At 38.9% G+C, this 24226-nt stretch overlaps 1 protein-coding gene, 1 non-coding gene and 1 pseudogene across 3 annotated transcripts; 1 reads left to right on the top strand and 2 right to left on the bottom strand.

Moving 5' to 3' along the window:
- Positions 1-16988, bottom strand: part of LOC109275010 (40S ribosomal protein S27-like) — a 36429-nt pseudogene extending 19441 nt beyond the window's left edge.
- Positions 7258-7362, bottom strand: LOC128778418 (U6 spliceosomal RNA). The gene has a single exon (XR_008424008.1). It is a non-coding gene; the product is annotated as a U6 spliceosomal RNA (small nuclear RNA).
- BTF3 (basic transcription factor 3) lies at positions 16983-23685 on the top strand. Of its 2 annotated transcripts, none has more exons than XM_019463029.2 (6): positions 16983-17115; positions 17699-17767; positions 20716-20829; positions 21315-21516; positions 22808-22864; positions 23382-23685. In XM_019463029.2, exons 2-6 carry the CDS (start codon positions 17699-17701, stop codon positions 23426-23428), a joined length of 489 nt encoding a protein of 162 aa, XP_019318574.1. In that variant the 5' UTR covers positions 16983-17115; the 3' UTR covers positions 23429-23685. The 2 variants fall into 2 exon arrangements, with proteins under 2 accessions (XP_019318574.1, XP_019318573.1); XM_019463028.2 differs by lacking the exon at positions 16983-17115 and adding an exon at positions 17169-17353.
- Positions 23686-24226: the final 541 nt, after the last annotated feature.

Raw genomic sequence — 24226 nt, 5'->3', positions numbered from 1 at the left:
GTTCTCTCCCTGCAACAGGAGACGCATGAAGGAGGAACACAGCCTCTTGGGGGCAAAGCTTAGCTGTGAACTTCATGTGCTCAGTCTCAGCAGTCATATTAACTCTAGGAACTGGAAACTTTTCTTCTTTTTACCTCATAGGGACTTTTGTTTCTGTTCTTACTTTTATGAAAGTATCTTCAGAAAAGCAAGTTAAGTAATGAATGAATGGATGGGATGGATGAATGAACTAGATAATAGAATCAGGATCTTCAAATGTCTCAACATGAAGGAATAAGTGGAAGAGCCCAAGAGGACATGTAATAGGTGTGAATGAAAATCACACGTAAGTCTCAGAAAACTAGAACTGGATGGAGGAAGAACTCAACCTACCAACAGGACCTGTGAAGAAAGGCTTAGGGATTTCCGTTTATTACTCAATAGGTATCGGCAAGCTAGTCAGGCTGCCCTGGTGACTCTGCTAATAGGTGAACACCATCCAAAACAGGTGAAGAGATCGCCTTCCTCGATTTGGGCTCAGATACTATGTTCAGATAGACACCTAAGTTTAACAACAAATTGGAGTGGATCCAAATAGGGCAACCAGACAAGACATAGGGCCTGCCCCTAAAGAATGTGTGTGCAATAGGGGAACTGAGTCAAATGAATGGCAGTTCAAGGAACCTGTGGTTATGTTTAGCCTCAGAAAGGAAAAGCTTAGAGAAAGTAGTCTGTATAGAAAGAATAAAATTTCAGTTATCAAATACTTGAGGATCTGTTATAAAAGAGATTAAGTCTGTTTGGTATGGAAACATCGGAACCAATTAGTAAACTTCACTGGAAGATAGAGTTCACCTCAACGTGAGGGGGAGAAAGCTGCTTTTCTAAAATTTTTTTTTAATGTTTTATTTATTTTTGAGACAGAGAGAGAGCATGAACAGGGGAGGGTCAGAGAGAGAGGGAGACACAGAATCTGAAGAAGGCTCCAGGCTCTGGGCTGTCAGCATAGAACCCGACGAGGGGCTTGAACTCACAGACTGTGAGATCATGACCTGAGCCGAAGTCGGACACTTAACCGACTGAGCCACCCAGGCGCCCCGAAAGTTGCTTTTTAGGCTACATGTTAGCATATCCACTCCCAGTGGGAGTGATAGTGCCCTCAAGAGACGTACTGTGCAAAGTATGGGATTACAAGGGTTTCAGGCCTTTCAAAGCTCCACCCTACTCAAGAAAAAAAAAATCTTTTTTTTGATTCTCAAAGGGTTTATTGGGGTTTCCTGGGTTAGGAAAAGGAGGGGACTCTTTTTGCTCCACACAAGGCAAGTTCTTCAGACATCATCTCCCTTCCTCTCCCCTCCCTCTCTCTTTTCCTCTTCCTCCCTCCCTCCCTTTCCTCCCAGTAGTTCCAAGAAAATCTTATTCCTTAGTACATAATTTCTCTTGTTGAGCTTTATTGGGCATCACGTGTGCAACACAGGCATTAACTTGGAAGATACACAAATGGATGCCAGATCAGTACTACATGGTGAATAGGGGGCTGTGATTTGAAGACTTTCTCTCAACTGCTCAATCTCAAAGTCATATTGTGAGTGGTGGCCTGCTGTACTGTTGGCTGCCATTGGCTGCCTTGAGGATGTTGTCTATGTTGGATGCTCGGTGCTAGTGTGTTACTTGAGCCTTGAGAAGCTAAAAAAAAAAAAAAAAGGCTTGTATTTCTTTTAAAAAACGGCTTGTATTTTGGGCCGCTTGGGTGGCTCAGTGGGCGAAGCGTCCAACTTCAGCTCAGGTCATGATCTCACAGTTCATGAGTTCGAGCCCCACATCAGGCACTCTGCTAACAGCTCAGAGCCAGGAGCCTGCTTCAGATTCTGTGTCTCGCTCTCTCCCTGCCCTTCCTCCACTCATGCTGTCTCACTCTCTCTCAAAAATAAATAAACATCAAAAAAAAATTTTAATGGCTTGTATTTTACTATTTAATCCTACAAAAGTTAGTCAATCATCATTCACTATGCCAAGGGCTGAAAAGAAGTGTCAACAATATTTGAGTAAGCATCTAGCATCTAGTTAAAAGACATTTTCTCATATCAAGCAAAACTTAATACCTAGGAAATTTAATTTTCTTCAATTGTTACTGTTTTGCTGAAAAAAATAACCATTTTGAATGATTTCTTTTTAAATTGATTACATTGCTATTATTATATACTTCTAAAATTGCTAATATGTATATTGATTTGATACATTACAGTTTCTAAGTAAACTATATTAAAAGTTACTCAGCAAATATAGTTATAAAGTTAAATGCTAATAGCTTTTTCTTTTTTTAAGATTTTATTTTTAAATCTCTTCACCCAACGTAGGGCTCGAACTTACAACCCTGAGATCAAGAGTCACATGCTCTACCAACTGAGCCAGCCACGCGCCGCTGATTATCAATTTAAAATTTTAACTTAAAATTTTATTTTGTTGTTCTTAACCCTGCATTAGTCAGCTTTATACTTACTCTTCTTATATATAAAGCACAAATATGCATATAGTAAATAAGCATACAGTGTCTGTGGTGTTTAAAATCTCATGGGCAGGTGATTAGGCAAAAACATGTCTGAAAGGCTCTTTAGAGGAATAATTGTTTTTGAATAATTTTTTAAAAGTTGAGAAACTGTGAATTAAAGGCATCGTAGGCTTTTTGGCATGAAAACATTTTGCTGTTGGTTTGCCAGGATGAATCTCAGCCAAAATTTGAAATGAGTTTATTCATCTTCTTTTCTTGTCCTTGTGTCCCCTTTCTTGCTTTTGTTCCACCCCAGGTTGTTGTCTATCTTCTAATGACAGAATCCCATTGCTTAGCTCCACTGGTGGTAGATGATCCAGGCTTGTCCAGCAGTGGACATGGCACTTGAGTCAGGCCAATCACAGTTAATCCTGGGACTCTTGCTGGAACTGAGAAGAGATCCTTTTCTGTTAAGAGTTACATTTGCCAGGCTGTGAGCCTGGAGCTGTGAAGTCTCTCTTTGGCATAACCTGTGCCAAGGCTACCAGAGAGTAAAACCAAAGGAGAGAGGCAGTATTCGGTGGTATCCCTGAAAACCTAGATCTAGCCAAGCCTGAAGCTATCATAGGAACCCCTGGAGTTCTTGATGTCTTTTGTGGCTTAAGCCAGATGGAGTTCTGTCTCCGTTACCAGCAACCAGAAGCGTTTTCACTTTGTAAAATCAACACTGCCCAGTTCATTAATTCCATGACTCTCTATCCAGGGTCCAGGAACCCCTCTTTGGTTTCTCACTCAAAGCTGCTTTTCCCATTTGGGGACTTAACCCATCACCTCTCCCTACTCAAACTCCACTCTCAGGGAGACTGTTATAGTTCTTGCTGGTTATGATTTTGCATCTGAGACACTAATCTTATAGCAGTATTTTTAGTGCAACTTTTATTTTCTTGGTTAAATTATGAATTAGTGTTTATTTGAAGAAATGTGTTTTATTTCCTTTTTGTAATGTTTGCTCTATATGTAAATATACATAAATTATGTGACATTCTATCATCAGCTCACCAGTCATTAAGTATGTACCATTAAGGTGCTACACACTGAAAGGCCATAAACTTAAATCTACATGAAATTCTACTCTGACCTCCCCGAAAAATGTCTATTGTTAATTTATGACAGATAAACAGAAGGTGAAACTGATTTGGTAATTTTATTATAAAGCATGTAAATACAAAAAAATTTTTTGTGTGCACAAGTTAGGGAGAGGGGGAGGGGGAGAGAGAGAGAATCTTAAGCAGTGTCCATGCCCAGCATGGAGCCTGACTCCGAGCTTGATCTCACCACCATGAAATCATGACCTGAACTGAAATCAAGAGTCAGACACATAACCAACTGAGCTACCCAGGCGCCCTAAATACAAATTTTTAAAAATTGAACTTTGGTATAGCAGCCAATATATTTTGGAATTTGTAAGGTTCTAATTAGTATATTCACAAGCAATTAAAGCTGTTCGGTATTCCTCATGAGTATTCCATTTAATAGTCCTATCCTCAAAAATCTGAAATTTAGTGATCTTTTTATTTTCAACAACTCCAATCCCAAAGGGTTTCCAAGGAAGGAAGGGAAATTTGGAAGCAACAAAAGATGGCTTCTTTATTCTGTGGGTGCACAATCAATTAACATTGTTCATCTTTTTGTGGACCCAAATCGTTGAAGAGCAGACCAAATAGCCTGGAGTGTGTCATTTTATCAGCCTCAGAAACTGATAGCCAAAAATGGGATTATTTAAAGAGATTTAATTCACTAGGAAGATTTAAGTTGGGTTACATTACACTTGAGGACAACCAAATGGATTCAAAAGGCATCTGAAAATATAGAACGGGGAATAAGGAGCCAGGACTTGTGATATAAATTCAAAAGTCAGCAGAAAGTCAACTGTGGAGGCTCAGAAAATGGCTGAACTCTTTGGCTCCAAGAGAGAAAAGGAGAAGGTCCTGTGGAAAGTCTAAGGAAAAGGAAAGAAGGAGAGCCTAAAAACATTTTTATTTTTTATTGTTTGGTTTTTGAGAGAGAGAGAATGAAGGTGAGTGGCAGAGAGGCAGATCTCACAACCATGAGCTCATGACCTGAGCTGAAATCAAGAGTCAGATACTTAACCTCCTGAGCCACCCAGGAGTCCCCCCGTAAAAAGATACTTGAAAAAATAAGGCAGGCCAGCATCAAGAAAAAAACAAAAAAACCAACCAAGAGCACAAGGCCATTTTGCCAGGGCCCATATCTTCACAGCTATTGAGAAGGTGAGAACGAAAGGCTTATAATTGAGATTTTGCTCAATAGGCAACAGGGCAATCTTTGCTTAGGTTATATGTTACATGTTAAGTCATCTAGTGCATAGGACTTCATTTTGATCCTGGTTGACAGAAGACAGATGTCTGGCATCTGGTTCTGTGACCCAGCGTGGTCACTGTTTAGAGCCCCTGGCATTCACTCTTGGCCCAATCTCTGTGGGAACCATGACTTGACAAGAGTTGTGCACCCAGATGTTGGGGGAGTGGGCAGTAATATGAAATATTTCACTCAAATTACATGGAAGAAGATTTTTTTTTAATTTTTTTGAAGATTTTATTTTTAAGTAATCTCTATATTCAACATGGGACTCAAACAACCCCAAGATCAAAAGTCACACGCTCTACTGGTCGACTGAGCCAGCAAAGCACCCCCCCTTTCGTTTTGATTTTTAATGGTACATATTTTTGGTACCTATTATCAGAGAGCAGTAATTTTGCTATACTCCAAATTTCTTATAAAAATTTTAGCGTGGAATATTACCTCTGTAACTAATAGTCTGTGGAAGTGTCATGCTTTATATTCTTAAACTAGCCATTTCGTTCATACCCAAGCTGCAGCTATCAGCTAAATGGGGCCGAAAGCTCCTAAAGTGATCAACCTCACCCTCTTCAAAGTCTCCACTGATTTAATGAATAGACAAGTCCATCAAGAACAGCTCTGGATTATTTTTAGCCAAACCTATGTGTGAATTCCCTCTACCTCTCTCCCCCTTACCAGCCTCTTCACTTCACTCTGGCATTATCTTTTGTGGCTTTTTCCAAGTCTAACTTTCTCCTGTTTAACATCTTCATGATACCTCCACTCACTTTATAATAAAACTCAAGGTCCTTAGCATTGCCTCCAGGTTCCCTCATAATTGCTTTGTCTTTGTAGCCTTACCTCTTGCCACTGACCTCCATATTAAACTTCAAAAATTCATTCATATACTTTGCTCACAATTTTTGGCATACTCAAGTAACAAATGAACTAGCTATTTAATATTTTTTATATAGATCAATTTTAATTATTCCAATAGATTATTTTAAAAAGGAAACTTTGTATTTCTACCAAAAAGTCAGTTAGCAAGTTACCTTCAACTGCCATATAGCGAAGATAAAAGTTTAATTCTACCTAGATAATGCTGCCAGCTGAAGCTCTGAGATTAAGACAACTTTCCTCTTTTTTTTTTTTTTTTAATGTATGTTTATTTTTGAGACAGAGAGAGATGGTGCAAACAGGGGAGGGGCAGAAAGACAGGGACAGAGGATCTGAAGCAAGCTCTGTGCTAACAGCAGAAAGCCTGACGTGGGGCTTGAACTCACGAACTGCGAGATCATGACATGAGCAGAAATCGAGGTGGCCCCTTAATTGACTAAGCCATCTAGGTGCCCCCAAGGCTACTTTCTTTAAAAGGAAATTAGCAAATGTTACAAAGCTGTTACTTACTAGAGCCAGCCAAAAAAGATGTTCTTCTTACAAAAGATGCAGAAAAGAATTGGGAGGAGATTTCTATCACTATGTAATGACTTATCCACCATGAACCACCTAAATCACTAAAATCTGCTTAGTGAGGGAAGTGTCCCATGGTTTGGGAAATAATACTCTAGCTTGTCAAATTCCTTGTGGTTTGTGCCTCCTTATTCTTCTGTGCCTAAAATGCTCTCCTCTCACTCTTACTCAGTTGATTCCTCTAACCCTTCAGACCAACGAAATACTCCCTGATGTGCAATTCCAGGAGAAGTGTGATGCCCTTCCTTCCTGCTGCTTCAGCATCCCATCTGTTTCAGAGCACAGAACACCACACTGCAATTAACAGTTTGTCTCTTCCACTAAACTGAGAACTTTTTAGGGCAGGGCTGCTTCTGTCATCTCTGAGGTCTCAGCACTACATGACCATTCCTAGCTAGTTCATGTTTCTTTATATATATATGCACATAAATGAATAAATAAAATGTATGAAGATCAATCAATCCATAGAAGCATACTAAGACAATAGTTCTCAAATTTCTGGGGAAACTTGATAAAAACACAGAAGCCTAAGCCCTGGCCCCAGCCTCCTTCAGTGAGCGTGGCCCTCTAGCTACATTTGTTTCTTTGAGCTCTCCCAGAAATTGTGACTCACAGTCAAGTTTGAGGACCTTTACAGGTAAGCAAACAGGTTCAAATCTATTTGTCCAAGGACTGCAGTCGAAATGAAACTGGAATAACTGACCATAGTTTGTGAAGATTTCCTATTCAGTCTTTTAAAAAAATTGGGGGTCGGGGAGGCACCTGGTGGCTCAGTCAGTTAAGCGTCTAACTCTTGATTTCAGCTAGCTCATGATCCCATGGTTGGGAGATCGAGCCCCACATTGGAGTCTGCACTCAGGATGCAGCCTGCTTAAGATTCTCTCTCTTCCTCTCCCTCTGCCCCTCCCCCACTCACACTTTATCTCTCAAAAATAATTAAAAAATTTTAAAAATTTAAAGAAAATATGGAGCCCTTCACAAATTCGCATGTTATCCTTGCAGAGGGGCCATGCTACTCTTGTCTGTATTGTTCTAATTTTAGTTTAAGTACTGACGAAGTGAACGCTCAATTCAGTCTTGATAATGTATGTGAAAAGGCTATTTATAATGGAAATATGAAGCCATGATTCTGTTTTAGTGAGTACAATCAGTTTTATATACTGATTTGTACTCCTCCTCATTTGTTTGAATCAACAGCGAAGAACAATATCTAAAAATTAGCCACAGGGGGAACCTGGCTAGCTCAGTCAGTTAAGCGTCTGACTTTGGTTCAGGTCATGATTTCGTGGTTCATGGGTTCAAGCCCCACGTGGGGCTCTGTGCTGACAGGCCCAGAGCCTGGAGCCTGCTTCAGATTCTATGACTCCCTCTCTCTCTGCCCCTACCCTGTTCACACTCTGTCTCTCTCTCTCTCTCTCTCTCAAAAATAAGTATTAAAAATTTTTTTTAATAATAAAAAAATAAAAATTAACCATGATACTCAAATTATAACCATGATTTGTGCTTTCGACACAGATTTAATGCCAATGTCATTCTCTTCATGTATTCAGCAGATCTGAGCTCAAAACAGACTGTATGCTCAGAGAAAATAAGGGAGGATAACATTGAAATTTTCAGTTCTGTAAAACTCAGGAGGGTGAAAAATATTACTACCACCTGATTAATATTTTATAGCAAAAAATATTTATTATTGGAACAGAGACCCCAGAAATAAATCTACAATTATATGGTCAATTAATCTATGACAAAGGAGGTAAGAATATACAATGGGGAAATGACAGTCTTTTCAATAAATGGTGCTGGAAATACTGGACAGCTATAGTAAAAGAATTAAACCGGCCTACTTTCTAATAACATACCGAAAATCAAGCTCAAAATGGATTAAAGACCTCATCATGGGACTTAAAACCATAAAAATCCTCGAAGAAAACACAGGCAATAATTTCTCTGACATCAGACATATCAACATTTTCCTAGATATGTCTCTTGAAGCAAGAGCAACAAAAGCAAAAATAAACTATTGGGACTACACACACACACACACACACACACACACACACACACACACACACACAACTTCTGCACTGCAAGGAAAGCCACCAATAAAACAAAAAGACACCCTATATCAAATGAGAGAAGGTAATAGCAAATGACACATAAGAAGTTACTATCCAAACTTACATAAGTGAATATCAAAAAAACCCAAACAATCCGATTAAAAAAATGGGCAGAGGACCTGAATAGACATTTTCCCAAAGAAGATATACAGATGGCCAACAGACACATGAAACGATGCTCAACATCACTCATCATTAGGGGAATGCAAATCAGAATCACAAAAAAAATATTACCGCATGCCTGTCTTGTCAAAAAGACGAAAAACAAGTGTTGGTGAGAACGAAGAGGAAATGGAAACCTTGTGCACTGTTGGTGAGAATACAAACTGGTGCAGGCAATGTGGAAAATAGTATGGAGGTTCCTCAGGAAATTAAAAATAGAAATACGATATGATCCAATAATCCCACTATTGGGTATTTACCCAGGGAAAACAAAAACACTAACTTGAAAAGATCTATGCACCCCTATGTTAACTGCAGCATAATTTACAATAGCCAAGACATGGATATAACCTAAGTGTCCATCAAAAGAAAAATGGGTAAGGAAAATGTGTGTACACACACACACACAGGAATATTACACAGCCATAAAAAGGATGAAATTATGACATGGAAGGACCTAGGGTATGATGCTAAGTAAGTCAGACTGAGGAAGACAAATACCGTATGATTTCCTTCATAAATGGAATCTTCAAAAAAATGAATAAACAAACAAAAAGCAGAATCAGAACTATAAATACAGAGAACAAAATGATGATTGCCAGAGGGGAGAGTGAGTGGAGGGAGGAGAGGTAGGCAGAATGGGTAGAGGAGAGAGGGAGATAGTTATAGAATGAGCAAGTCACAGGATTAAAAGGCACACCATCATGGGGCGCCTGGGTGGCGCAGTCGGTTAAGCGTCCGACTTCAGCCAGATCACGATCTCGCGGTCCGTGAGTTCGAGCCCCGCGTCAGGCTCTGGGCTGATGGCTCGGAGCCTGGAGCCTGTTTCCGATTCTGTGTCTCCCTCTCTCTCTGCCCCTCCCCCGTTCATGCTCTGTCTCTCTCTGTCCCAAAAATAAATAAAAAACGTTGAAAAAAAAATTAAAAAGGCACACCATCATGAATACAGTCAATGATATTGTAATAGTGATGTAAAGGGACAGATGGTAGCTACACTTGTGGTGAACAGAGGGTAACATATAAACTTGTCAAATCACTAAGTTGTACACCTGAAACTAATGTAACATTGTGTGTCAACTCTACCTGAATAAAAAAAACAATAAGGGGTGCCTGGGTGGCTCAGTCCGTTGAGCATCTGACTTCGGCTCAGGTCATGATCTTGTGGTCCGTGGGTTCGAGCCCCACATTGGGCTCCCTGCTGTCAGCCTGTCAGTGAAAATCCCCCTTCCAATCCTCTGTCCCCCTCTCTCTGCCCCTCCCCCAAAGTAAATAAACATTTTTTAAAAATAACAATAAAATAACTGAAAAGGAAAACCTGAGATACAAAAATGTTGAGGAAGGGGCCCCTGGGTGGCTGGGTTAGTGAGCCTCCAACTTCAGATCAGGTCATGATCTCGCAGTTCGTGAGTTCGAGCCCTGTGTCAGGCAATGTGCTGACAGTGCAGAGCCTGGAACCTGCTTTGGATTCTGTGTCTCCTTCTCTCTCTCTGCCCCTCCCACATTTGCCCTCTCTCTCTCTCTCTCCCTCTCTCTTTCTCAAAAATAAACAGTTTTAAAAATCTTTTAAAAATTATGTAAGTAAAATAAATACGTAAAATATTTGAAATAATAGTGGTGCTATATTCACGGTATAAGGTAGCCTGGCACTCAGCATTTATTCAAATTTCTTTTAAGCTTACTTTCTGTACTATAAATGTTGAAAAGTTAAGAACTACATTTCCCAGATATCCTTGCAGTTAAGTGTCCTAGAAGTAAATGATTTCTGCCAATTAGGTACATGTAAGTAAGATCTGGAGTGTGGAAAACCAAAGCCTTCTTCCTGCTGCTTTGTTTTTTGGATGGCAAGCATGGTGGTGAATATAGGAGTTATTTTCTGCAGCAGCTTTCTAGAGCACAGTCATTGGCTTTGTGGGCGTTGAGTATTACAGTATCTTCTTGATTCTTACATTGTAGCTATGGTAGTCCATCCTTAACACTGATAATTCTAGTCCTGGGGTCTTGATTCTCCATCCACCTGACCGGTAGGGGCAATAGCAACAGCTCCCTTAACAGTCTAACTCTGCTATACTATCCTAGGACTCATTTCTGATGGTCTAGGCTAAAGTCCACTCTTCCAGCCTTTTAAATAATATTCTAAGCCCCAATTCCCTATACTAAATCCCTATATACTTAAAATAGCCAGATCTATTTATTGCAACTGAGTGCAGACTCATACAATTAGCAAAGATATACAAGCATCCCAATTAATCTATACAATCTCAATAAAATTTTAAAATAATTTAACAAAACCTAACGTGTATATGGAATAGAAGCCTGCAAATAGGTCAACTTCAAGAATGAAAAAAAGACAGTCATTCTACCATATATTAAAAATATTGAATCTATCACCCAAATGCAAACAATGAAATAATTATTTCTGATTTTTTTCATTCTTTTACATCAGTGATAAATGATACAGGAATATACAAAATGAAACGTCCTCTAGGTTTAAAATATGGATAGTTTTATTAACCAAATGAAGTTACTAATTATATGCTCATCCTTTAAGTTATTTTCTACCCTGACAACTTCTGTTTTGTCTATAAATAAATAAATAGTAATACATAAGCAGTATGACATATCTGACAAACAAATAGTGGGTGTCCTGACAGTTAATGTGAAGGGTGTAGACTTCGGGACAGCCCTTCACCCAAAATAGTGAAATACCCCTGGGGGTGTGTAATGATCCTGGTTGGCACTAGACTGGAGCTTGGGAAAAGATCAAGTACTGAAACAAGAAGCTGAATCTGTTACAATTTGGTAGTCATGAAGTTATCCCATAGTTTACATTTTAAAGTGTTTATAGATTTGGCTTCTGCAGTCAGATTGCTTTCTTTGAGCAAATAAAATCTTTAAAAAATTTTTCCCCAATAAATTGCAGAATATATCGTTAAAGGTGCTTAAATGTAACCTAAAATAGAAAGGGCAAAACCACTTTTTCTACTAAAAAGTTAAGCTCTGCTGGCATTCTCTACCAGAAACACTGCTTCAAACTGTTGAATGATTTATTTACTTTTACTTCCTAAATTTGTGTTAACTCCACCCACTTCCCGGATATACCTTTAGAGTTTAATTATCCTCTGGCTCTCTGTGTCCTCTTCTCAAACCAAAGTTTAAACCACTTTAACCTGTAATACCTCTGCAGCTCCAAAATGATCTAAAATGCACACAGTGTCAATCTCCTACATCACCTTCCTTCTTCCTACCACTCCTTATTCTCTAAACCAAGAATACAAGTTCAGGGGCACCTGGATGGCTCAGTCGGTTAAGAGTCTAACTTCAGGTCATGATCTTGAGGGTTCCTGAGTTTCCTTGCTCTCAAAATTAAACATTAAAATATATATATATATAAAAAACAAGTTCAGACTCCCAAGAAGAGCAAACAAGGACGTTGGATGTTGGCAAAGTTAACAAGTATTAAATTACAATATTTCTTTAAAAAGGGTATCAAGGGGCACCTGGGTGGCTCAGTCGGTTGAGCGTCCGACTTTGGCTCAGGTCATGATCTTGCGGTGTGTGAGTTTGAGCCCCGCATCGGGCTCTGTGCTGACAGCTCGGAGCCTGGAGCCTGCTTCAGATTCTTTGTCTCCCCCTCTCTCTGCCCCTCCCCTGCTCATGCTCTGTCTCTCTCTGTCTCAAAAATAAATAAAAACATTAAAAAAAATTTTTTTTAATAAAAAATAAAAAGGGTATCAAGTTTCCATTACTTTCTTGTTGGCAGTATTTTCCAGTCACTTAAAAGATACACAAATAAACAGTATATATATCTTTTCTGCAGGATTTTAGTTTCCTTGAAGTTCTCTATATTCCTGTTCTTTATATGCCAAGTCCTCTCCTGTCTTTATAAATTACAATTCCACAAACTCACTAAAGCAACTAAAGTTTACCAGTTTGTCACTCCTCCTCCTCTTGTTGCCACATCAGTTTTAATACCAAAATGCTGAAAATAGCAACAAACTCCATCAGCCATACTGATGCACTGTTACTGTAGCACTTGCTTCTACTCTAGTAGAAGATACAATTCTCACTTTGATTTATCCTATTCACAAGAAGGCCCCTACTGAATCATCAGCATACAAGCATAGAGAAACTGAAGTACAACTAATAAATACTAGCAAATGTTGCAAGATAAAATGAAAGAAAACTGGCCTCTATAAAGCATTATTATCTTAAGGAATTTGAAAGACTTCATGAAGATAATAGAATTGGGGAGATTTACATAGCTGTGAAAGCCCTTAAAAATATTTTAGTGTGTTTAATAAACAGTATGCTAAATAGATAATCAGCAAAATTTGGATAACGTAGACTTCCATGCTTTGCTTTCATGACTCTCCAGGAGCTTCCTACCATTTATCATCCTTGTTTGACTGCAGACAATACATATTCTGAGAGCAACTTATTTTCAGTGGGCTTTTTTTCCCCCCAGCAATTAAACATTTAAAGTTTTTTTTTTTTTTTCTTATAAAAAAGTAATTGACCTCCTTGGTTCCACTCTGGTCTCAGAAATACAGACTATATTAGGTGACTGAGATTTTTTTAAAAGATGCTTTGGTGGCACCTGGCTGGCTCAGATGCAGGAACATGGACTTTTGATCTTGGGGTTATGAGTTCCAGCTTCACATTGGGTGTAGACATCACCAAGAAAAATAAAAAAATAAAAAAAAAAAACAAACAAACAGAAAGATGCTTTGGACATCCCTACGACTTCAGTAAATCTTTCCTTTTGAAGCACACTTTCCTCTCCCCATGTTCACTCAACTGCTTCTGTACCAGGGTTCTCTGCGAAACAAAAAAGCCCTCTGCTCCTCCTCCTCCTTTTCCCAGCACTCAACTTTCTGTATCTTTCTTCCGGAGAGACCTTATATATATAGAAGTTTTCTGAAACAAAATTCAGAATAAAATCAAAGTATGTATGTATTAATTTAATAACTGTTGATACTGTGCAATGGTTTGATAGAAGTTCACTTTATTATTTGTACTCTTATGTACTTGAAGTTTTCCACAATAATGTAAAAGGAATATTCAGTCTGGTATTCAAAAAGTTAGGGCTGGAATTATAAATTTGGGACTCATCAAACTAAAGATGACATTTAAAGCCATGGGAATGGATGAAAATGTTTAGGGAGAGTACAGGCAGAAAAGAACATAGGACTAAACTGTAAGCAACTCTAATATTTAAAAGTCAGAGAAATAAGATAAAGCAAAGCAGACTGAGATGCAGTGAGAGGAAATCAGGAAGTGAGAGGTTCTGGGAGCCTAGAGGAAAAAAACAAGTTTCAAAAATGTGGAACCAGCCAAGTATGTCAAATGCTACCTGAAGACTAAAATAAGAACTAGGAATCTACCTTTTGGAATTGTCAAGATGGAGGGTTAGACAATTCATTGGAAAGATTTTGCTACAAAAGGGAACACAAAAAGTAAGTAGTGGCTGGAGGGGAAGAGAGGTCAAAAAGAGTCTTTCATTTTCTTTTCTCTTGAGATACATGATAACGAGGCATTTTAGTGTGCAGGGAGGATGATCCAGTTCAAAGGGGGGGAAAAGAGATATAGGAGGGGATGCAACAGAAGAATCAAGGTCCTGAATGAAATACACAAAAGTACAAGTAGAGGGAATATTCTCCTGTGTGTAATAAGAAGGCAGGCAATATTTATAGGTTCAGATATACAGAGATGGTAGAACTGATGGAGGGAAGATGAGGTCATGTCAATCTTCACATCTTGATTCTCTACACTTTAGTTAGATGGCCAAAAATAAGTAAAGTAATATGGGAAGAACCTACCTCATAAGAGCACTCCTAAGAGTTCTTTGAGGATCCAGCTGTTAAAGAGCCAACACTCAACATTAACCTAGTAGAAAGTGTTATTAAGATTCCTAGTTGAATTATCCATTAACTCAACAAAATTATCAAACCACCATTTGCATTTAATAAAGTACCACAACTAAAAATAACGATGGAGGTAACTTAATGGGGCTGAGGGTGTGAGAGAAGGCTTTCCTGAGACATTTAAACCAAAAGCTACATGAGGTACAGCCATTAACTTGACAAAGGTGAGTTATATTAGAAGTTCAAGCAGGTTTAGAAACAAACGAAAAAAAGGTCCATTGTGGCTATGAGTCAATGGCCAGATCACAAAGCAACTAGAAGCATGGGAATAGTTATTCTCAGCGATTTCCAAGATCTCTTGTGGGTCAAAATGCGATCTTAATAAATATTAAACAAAGTAAATATTTACCTCTTGCTGAAGCTAACTTAAATCCAACAGAGAGGTGAAAACAATTCATGGACTTTGATTAGACCATAAACTATAAACCAAGGAGAGCAAACAGGTTTCCCCCTTCTTACCTGCTCTATTGACAGAGGACATGTTGAATGCTTCAGTAAATGAGTCTTAGGTTTGTTCAAGCTAAGCAGTTAAGTGTGGGAGCCAGTAATTTTTATTTGCCCTAGACATCATAAATTATTCCTTTGTCAGCACTGATTAAGATAGTAACTTAGTAACTTTTTTTTTGGAGTTAAAAAAAACCCCTTTCAGTTACTTTTTTTAAAAGCCTTGTATATAAATATTAGCAGAATCTGAATTTCCTAACCATTCACAAAATAAGCAAATGTAGCAGAAGTCAAAATTCAAAATGTTCTTTTCTTACTATGAGGGCATCTTTCATATTTTTCAACATGATAAAAGTCTTAAAAATTAGAAAAGTACAAGACAGAAACATGGGAATCAAAGGAAAATAATAACCTGGGCTACTTCCAGAAAACAGGTGTCTAAAAGGTGAATCAGGTGACAGGCAGAAGAATCTTGGGTTTATGTAAATGCTCAGAAAACACTGACTTTGGCTCAGGTCATGATCTCATGGTTTGTGGGTTCGAGCCCTGCATCGGGCTCTGTGCTGACAGCTCAGAGCCTGGAGCCTATTTCGGATTCTGTGTCTCCCTCTCTCTGTCCCTCCCCCATTCATGCTCTGTCTCTCTCTGTCTCAAAAATATATAAACGTTAAAAAAAAAAAATTGAATAGGAAGTTTCAAATGTCCTCAATGTAACATGGAAGAAGGGGAAAAAATCTGTTCCTGAACAAAGACGTACTTTCAAAAAGGGGACTATTTCTATATATTTTGTAATATTTCTATAGCACTGACTGATGTTTGCACTGTCATCTTGACCTCTACAGTAACCCACATAGCCTAATAGTACATCTTTTTCTGTACTAAACTTGTCTTATATAGGAGCAACATTGTTTTCTAAGAAGATATCAACTGTTACAATTACCCTAACAAAGCAATACAGATGTCCTGTTTTCTTAGAGACACCACATTTTAACAAATGTACAGTTGAGAAGTATACAAAAAGATTCATCTTAATTAGAAATCTGCACCCACACAAGTTTCCCTGCTGTATAAATTGTATTTTTCTTAGAGATTTGGGACTCATTTTTGACCCTGCGAAGGCTTTTCATAGCTAAGACCACCAAAAGGCTGACCAGATAGCATTCTGACTTAAATCGCCATTTTAAAATATAAGTAGTTTGACGTTAACGTTGTCTTAAAGCTCGTCCTACCGTTCAGGAAATTTTAACTCATACCAAAAGTCTCTGTAAACACACTGGGCACAAATTCTCCCTTGATTGCACTACCTAGTTCAGAAACAAAGTTGGTTCAACTGTGAATCGCTAATTGTAAAATCCGTGCCAAATAAGGATCAAGGAGTCAACTTTTTGTTAAAGAAACAAGTAATGTAATCAAGTACAGGGGTCTCAGGTGAGACCTGCTACGCTTGCTGAAATGCAGATTACCCGGTTCCATCCCCAGTCCGAATGAACCGCTTTTGAGGAGTGGGACTCGGGGATGCATTCTGAACACTCAAGCCAGAAAACCTGTGAATCACGGTCCTGCAACCTACCCAAACCTCCTCTTAGCTTATTTTGACAACGTTTGGCCAAAATGTCTTGTCAAAGGCTTATTTCTACCGGAGGGTAAATTCTAAAACATTCAGACGACTGCTCCAATCTACACCATCCAGCGAAGCGAGAGCGACCAAAGAGGTGAGCACACTCTGGGCGCCCCAAGCGTTTCCGCAGATGGGAAATGCCCTTTCTTCTGAAGGTAAAGAATTTGGGGATCGGGGCCGACTTACTCAACCCTAACTGTGCAAAGAACCGTTCTTTCTGACTCCTTTATGGCCTTTCCCAGGACCACTCGCGGTGCCTCCAGCACAGAGTCCCTCGGGAGGTCTCAACCTGGCCCGCGCTGACGAGAAATGTGACCCACGCGACCGTCACAAACGCCTCGGCCTGCAGCCGCGCGTGCGCAGCGAGCAGCTGAGCTCGCAGCCAAGTCCGTTTCCTGACTCTAGGAGGAAGCAGTGTTGCATCACTTCCGGCCTCCCTCTAGCTGCCATCTTGCGTCCCCGCGTGTGTGCGCCTAATCTCAGCTGGTCCACCCGAGACCCCCTGAGCGCCTACCCTAGTCCCCCGCGCGGTCCCATTTCCGCTCCAACAAGGTACAAAAAGGCTCTGGACGCCGGCGTGGGAGGAGGACGGGAACGGGGGCGGGAAGTGCCCGGAAGGAGCGAGACAGGGAGGGACAGGGCTGAGGAGAGGAAGGCGATGCGACGGACAGGCGCACCCACTCAGGCTGACTCTCGGGGGCGAGGTCGAGCCAGGGGCGGCTGCCCTGGGGGCGAGGCGACGCCGTCTCTTCCTCCACCTCGCGGCGGAACCCGAGGACAGGAGCCTCAGGTACCGCGAGGCTTGCGGAGAGTGGCCGGGCCGGGCCGGGCCGGCCCTGGCTAGGCCGAGGCCGGGCCAGGGCCGGGGGTGGGGGGCCGGGGGTGATCAGGCATGGGTTAGCGCCCGTTTTTCGGGCCTGCAGGGAGGGGGGGGAGTTGTGGAGGAGGGGTAGGAAGGTGGGTGCCCTTTGCGCTCCCCCAAAACTGAAATTGGGAGCTTTGCGGGGTGGATTGGGGATTCAGGCCTCGGCCTGTTAAGGACGTTTTTTCTTCTGCTCGTGTCTTGGGAAATAACGAGCGTAGAATGGTGGAGATAACTAGACCTTTTCTCGCTGAGGGTTTCCTGTTTTTCTAGATGAAAGAAACTATCATGAACCAGGAGAAACTCGCCAAACTGCAAGCACAAGTGCGCATTGGTGGGAAAGTAAGTTTTAATAGTTTTTTGGTTTTTTTTTGTTGTTGTTGTTGAAGTTTCCAGGTTTGGGTTTTTTTGGGGTTTGTTTTTTTGGTATTGTTGGCTTGTCACTGTCTCTAGAGGGCATTTCATCGAGCTCGCAAAGTGGGGTGGGAAGGAGGAGGCGGGGTTAAATGATACACAGTAGAGTGTATCAGTGGGACACGCATGTTGTATAGTAAAAAAAAAAAAAGTGAATCTAGGTGAAGAGACCACTTATAAACATTTCTGTGAAAATGTTTTCATTGTTACAGTGTTTTAGTACAACAAAATGTTTTCTAAGTTGATTAGTAAGAAAATGTGTCATTTCAGTTAGATAATCCTTGTGGCCCTCCTACTCCTAACTTGTTTTGGCCTAAGTTGTATACCTTCAGTGCTGTGCTGATGCCTTTTTTTTTCTTTTTTCTTTCTCTCTCTCTCTCTCTGTTTTTTTTTTTTTTTTGTAAATAATTAAGGTAACTCTGAATTTAAGTTCCACCTGTCTTTTGAACTGCAGTTTACAATGTCAGGTTCTGGATAATTGTACTTGACAGGTAGAAGTTTGTGTTCCCTGCACATTAAGACCTTTCTGTAATGCTTTCTTAGCTAAATGCATTCCAGAGTAGTTGTATATTTTCTAGGATATTTGGAAGATACCTTTGTTAGAGGTACATCACAAAATTTAAGAGCAGTGACTATGGATTTGAAACTACTACCTAAGCAGATAAGCTCTCAATTTTGACTTTGTAAATATGCTAAAACTGAGAGAATGAGAATGATTGCTAGGTTTTTAGATAAGTTTTGGTTAATTGGGTTTTTTTCTGCTTGATACTGATTTTCAAGAGTATTCTTTTTTGAACTTGGAAATTTTTAGATTGTTTTCTGAGTAATTTACTTAAATCAGTAATTTACTTAAATCTGTCTCTAGACAGAGATCTACTTAGTTGTATTTTGCATTGTGTTAGCACATTCCTAGTATTTAACAAGGTGTGGTAGCTTGTCCCAACAGAGCATGTCTTTACTTGGTAAAACTTGTAAAGCTTACCTGCTACCAAGCTTGTTATCTATTAGTTTTTCCCAACTTTAAACATTTGCTTTCAAATAGAGTATTCTGTGAAATAGCCAAAAGTTTCACTTAGACTTAAATAAGGAGATGTGTATCTGTTAAATTCCTGGACTTTCCCAGCAACGAATGTGTCCTGATTTTTTTTTTTTTCCTGAAGCGGGTAGTCTTCAGGATCTGCACCTGCCAATTAACAAATAGTAGGTGTTTCTTGGCCGCCTTAGCAATTGTTAAAAGCTAGGTGTGGCCTTCAGGTCCCAGAGAAACTCATTATAGCCTTTGTGGGTCAGTGTTTGGATATTCTTATATTGGTGTTTTTAACTATCATTTCTTTTAGTACGAGTTTCACGAGAAATAACTTGAATAATGGGCTTGCGTGCTATCTTTCTGTGGTTACTCTGATCCTGTAAAAATGCTGTATTCAGTATCTGATCAGAACATTGATAATGACTTAATTATATCAGTAAAAATGGAACTCTACACATGTGAAGTGTGTGGAATGTATAGAAGGTGTGTCCATTTTGTTTTTATAATCTTACAGTAGCGGTTAGAGTGTCTTTTAGAGAGATTTAGAGACAATTATTTGGAAACCAGATAGCTACATGACTACATCAAGGTGAGGTCTATTCTTAAAGGCTTTTTTTGGGTCTGGTAACCAGTATTTTTTGTAGCTGTTGGTATTTTATTTGGTTTAACTATCATTATTTAAGCCTTTATTGTGCTCAGTCCTGAGAATATGAAATTTAAGAAGTTCATGGTCCCTGAGGGAGCTTTAATGGTAGTAGGGGAGATAGGCATCTTTTCTAAAAGAAAGATCTGTTTCATAGTGTAATGTACATAGTTTAGTAGAAGTGTTTCCGAAGTACAAGGGTGGGAATGATTTTGCTTGGGGACAGTTAATTACAGAGGTTTGGGAAGGCCTGAAAGAGGTTGGAACAGGGTTTTAAAGGACAAATAGGAACTGGTATGGAGGTTGGGGTATATTGAGGTAGGTGGGTGGTAGCCTTTCCCTAAAGAGCCTTATATACCGTGTAAAGGGTTTAAACTTTTTATAGCAGTAAACAGAATGGAAGCTTACATTCTAGTGAGGGGAGGCAGACAATAAAATGCATTTCTCTCTTATAGTAATATTTGTTATGAAGAAAAATAAAGCTGGATAGATAGAAGATGATGGCTGCTGGAGTTACTTTTTTACATGGGGTGGTTGGGAAAGGTCACTGATAACGGTGCCAAAAGAACAGAGATCTGTAGTAAGGGAGGAAGCCAGTGCAGATGCTAGGGGAAGAAGGGAACAGTATGTGCACAGGCTCTTTTCGGTCTGTTTAAGGAACTCAGACGAGGTTTCTGTGGCTGAAGATGAGAATACGTATGTGATAGAGATGTTGTCAAGAACAGCATAATAGGGGCAGAGCAGATCATGTAGGGGCCTTGTAGATTAAGATAAGAATTTCAGATTTTACTATTAGGTGTTACAGAAGTCTATATACAGACTCATTTGAATGTGTCATACATTGTCTTGCCTGTGACTATTAATGGATGTTGATTTTTCATCGGTTAATGTAAAAAAACCGAAAAGGTTAATAGTTCTGAATATGGAGCTTTTAATGAGGCCTAATTTAGGTTCATAATGCCACCTCTTTATCTGCTCTTCTGGAGCACATAATCTAAATAATAGGATTTTGAAAAGATAATTTGTTTATATCTGACAAAACGAGAAGTTATTAAGGATTTGTTACCCTCTTTTGGCTTCTGTCATTGCCTACTTGCTGCCTAAAACTTTATACTTAGAGTAATTTTCTTAAACAGACCAAAGGTCAGAAAGGAATTAGAAACTGTTTGTTATGATGTTTATGTGTGTTATCTTCTCCTCAATCAGGGAACTGCTCGCCGAAAGAAGAAGGTGGTTCATAGAACAGCTACAGCAGATGATAAAAAACTTCAGTTCTCCTTAAAGAAGTTAGGAGTAAACAATATCTCTGGTATTGAAGAAGTAAGTGTCGAATTTTATTTTTATTTTTTTAAGTGTATTTATTTTTTGAGAGAGCATGAGCGGGGCAGAGAATGAGAGAGAGAATCCCAAGCAGGCTCCTTGCTGTCCACCCTGAGCCCCATGCAGGGCTTGGTCTCATGAGCGTGAGAACCTGAGCCACAATCAAGAATTGGATGCTCAACCTAATGAGCCACCCAGGTTCCCCAAATTTTATTTCTTTATAGAACAAGATGTGGGTAGAAAAAAATTTTAATGCTCCTGAATTAAATGATTTTTTAAAATCTTTCACTCCATTAATAAATAGGAGGGAGATTGCTGAGTCTCAAAGTGATTAGATTGCACTTTCCATTTCAGGCAAAATAGCACCTGTGCTTCACAGTGGAATAGTGGATTACTTAGCCAGACTTCAGCTTTTGCTTAATAGAATGTTTGGCTTCAAAGGAATATTGGTGGGTGTTGCTAATTAAAACTTTTTTTCTTTATAGGTGAATATGTTCACAAACCAAGGAACAGTGATCCACTTTAACAACCCTAAAGTTCAGGCATCCCTGGCTGCGAACACTTTCACCATTACAGGCCATGCTGAGACAAAGCAGCTGACAGAAATGTTACCCAGTATCTTAAACCAACTTGGTGCAGACAGTCTGACTAGTTTAAGAAGGCTGGCTGAAGCTCTGCCCAAACAATGTAAGTTTCCTAGTAGTGGTTTTGCCTAGCGTTACTGATTTGTCAGTAAATTTCTAAGATTTCAAGTAGATGTGAGTATCTTTACATTTGGACATGCCAGTTTTCCTCTAAAAAATAACGATTGTTACACTGCTTTTAAGTGTTCTTAGTGTGTTCAGTAAGTTAACTAGTATGCTGTGATTGATCATTAATACTTGATTCAGTGGATTGTTTTCTAACTTTCTTGCTTTGGATCTTAGAGTTAAAATTTTTTACCTTCATTAGCTGGAAATGATGAAAATGTTAGTTTGGGGCATTTTTGATAACTGACAGTTTAGAATTGATTAAAATATATTATAAATTATCAAATTTTTTACAACTGGTATCACCAGTAGTTTTAATAACTGGCCTGGCACTATTTGGGTATTTTTAATTATAATATAGGGATTTTGTTCAGGACTGAAAATCCTGCAGTTAAATAAGTGCATTGAGAAATGTAGGTATTTTATGCTGTGGTCCTTTTATTAAAATTTTGAAGAAAGTGGAAGCAAGATAGGCTTATGTGGTCCATTATTTAGTCATCCATGTTTTTCTAGACATTTTGCTAGACCTTTTACGTGTGTGTGTGTGTGTGTGTGTGTGTGTGTGTGTGTGTGTTTGTATAGAGAGAGGTGTGTGTGTGTGTGTATATGTATATGTTGGGGGAGAGGGTATCACAGTGAGAGACTTAAGAAAGAGGTTCTAGAAAGGCTTTCAGAGCTGAAGTAGGTTTTGGAAGTATCCCACTGAAAATCTTACAGGCCTGGTACTGTGAGGTCTCAACTCCTAAGTGTAGTTTACTTTTTTGTGTTTTAAAAAGTGGATGCTTACCACTAATCAAAGGCATTTAATTTTTTGATCCTTTTATGTTCATTTCAGTAAAGGTTTGTTGAGCATCTCCCTTATGCCATTAACAAAACAGCATTTGAGAAACAGCTTCTTGATTTGTCTCCCATAAGAAATTTTACCATGATTTGGTATATGGGTTTACCTCTACCCTGGGGGCATTCTGTTGTTCTCATACTACCTCAGGGCCTGTGGTGGCCAGAGGGCTTGAAAGAAGGGTATGGAATTTGATTTGTTGGCTGTTAACAACATTCTCGTTCATTTGTAGACTGCCATGTTAATGCTTGTACTTAGGGATGAAATCCCAAATGTCACTGTTGTAATCGTGAATATAAACTGTAACAATGCTTGGCCTTTCATCTGTTTTTCTGGTTGATGTTTATTAAAAACTTAACAAGTGTGTAACATATATATTTCGCTTTCACAGCTGTGGATGGAAAGGCACCACTTGCTACCGGAGAGGATGATGATGATGAAGTTCCAGGTAGGAACCTTCACTTGTGGTTAAATTAGAGAATCTTAGCAAGGAAGAATGAAAAATCTTTATACTCTAGGAAAGTACCTTGTGGGGGGAGGTAATAAGGTAAAGAACAGAAATGTAGACATGAACCTCACTTCTTCAGAATGGAGAAAATAATGCAGAGTTATTTAACTAGGAGTTAAATTTGTAGACTTGGTTTTTTCTGATTGGGATCCCAAGTAGGTATAGGTATCTAACTTTAAATATTGAATAAAAAATGTATGTTGTCACATGAATATAATAACTAATAGATCACAAAAGAGACCCCTGTTTCCTACTTTGAGATCAATAAATTTATGAGAAGGCATGGAGAAATCGTTCAAGAGTCTTGGGGGTATGGTGTAACTATTCTAAAATCAGAAAAACTCTTGGCAATTAGGAGGGGTTTTTCTGTCTTAGCTGTTACTTGGTAAATCTCTTTAAAATCCATTGATGTGTAGGTTTGGCTTTTTTCAGAGTTTCTACCTTTTTCTTTTTCTAGATCTTGTGGAGAATTTTGATGAAGCTTCCAAGAATGAAGCAAACTGAATTGAGTCAACTTCTGAAGAAGATAAAACTTGAAGAAGTTACTGGGAGCTGCTATTTTATATTATGACTGCTTTTTAAAAATTTTGTTCATGGATCTGATAAAATCTAGATCTCTAATATTTTTAAGCCCAAGCCCCTTGGACACTGCAGCTCTTTTCAGTTTTTGCTTATACACAATTCATTCTTTGCAGCTAATTAAGCTGAAGAAGCCTGGGAATAAAGTTTGAAACAAGATTAATAAAGTTCTTTGCCTAGTATATGGTTTCATTTTTTATTTCACGGACACTAATTTGTACACAGAAAGCAAAGTTATTCATAGCTAATCATGGCATGTAATATGACTGGTAATCTTTGATGACATTTGATTAAAGATTTTAAATGGCCATATAATGTAACACAGGTGATATAAAGTTATGTTTTAAAACTTTTCTCCAATCCTCAGGGCTACAGTGGTTTATGTAATGGGTATAACTATAAAATGAGAATGAAATATTCCTTTGAGCATGACTTTTTTCTCTTAATACGGTCTATCTCTTAAATGTATACTAAGTGCCTTTAATATATTATTGCACTTAATTTTCTCTCATTTAATCCTCAGTCTATGAAGTAGGGAGGAGTAGCTCCATTTTTTAGTTGTAACTCAGTTACCTAAAAAGGAAAGTAATCTCTTAATAACCCTTGTAGGATATTCTGTAAGACACGTGTAAAAAGTAGTGTTTGTATTAGGAATGCCACCTTATGTTAATTAAATTCAAGTGGTAACACTGTGGTAGGGCTACTTTTTTCTCTTTAAAAAAA

The sequence above is a fragment of the Panthera pardus genome, unplaced genomic scaffold (assembly GCF_024362965.1).
Source record: "Panthera pardus isolate Hobbes unplaced genomic scaffold, ASM2436296v1 HiC_scaffold_2, whole genome shotgun sequence".
NCBI classification, from domain to species: domain Eukaryota; kingdom Metazoa; phylum Chordata; class Mammalia; order Carnivora; family Felidae; genus Panthera; species Panthera pardus.
This window is presented reverse-complemented; position numbering and strand designations above follow the sequence as displayed.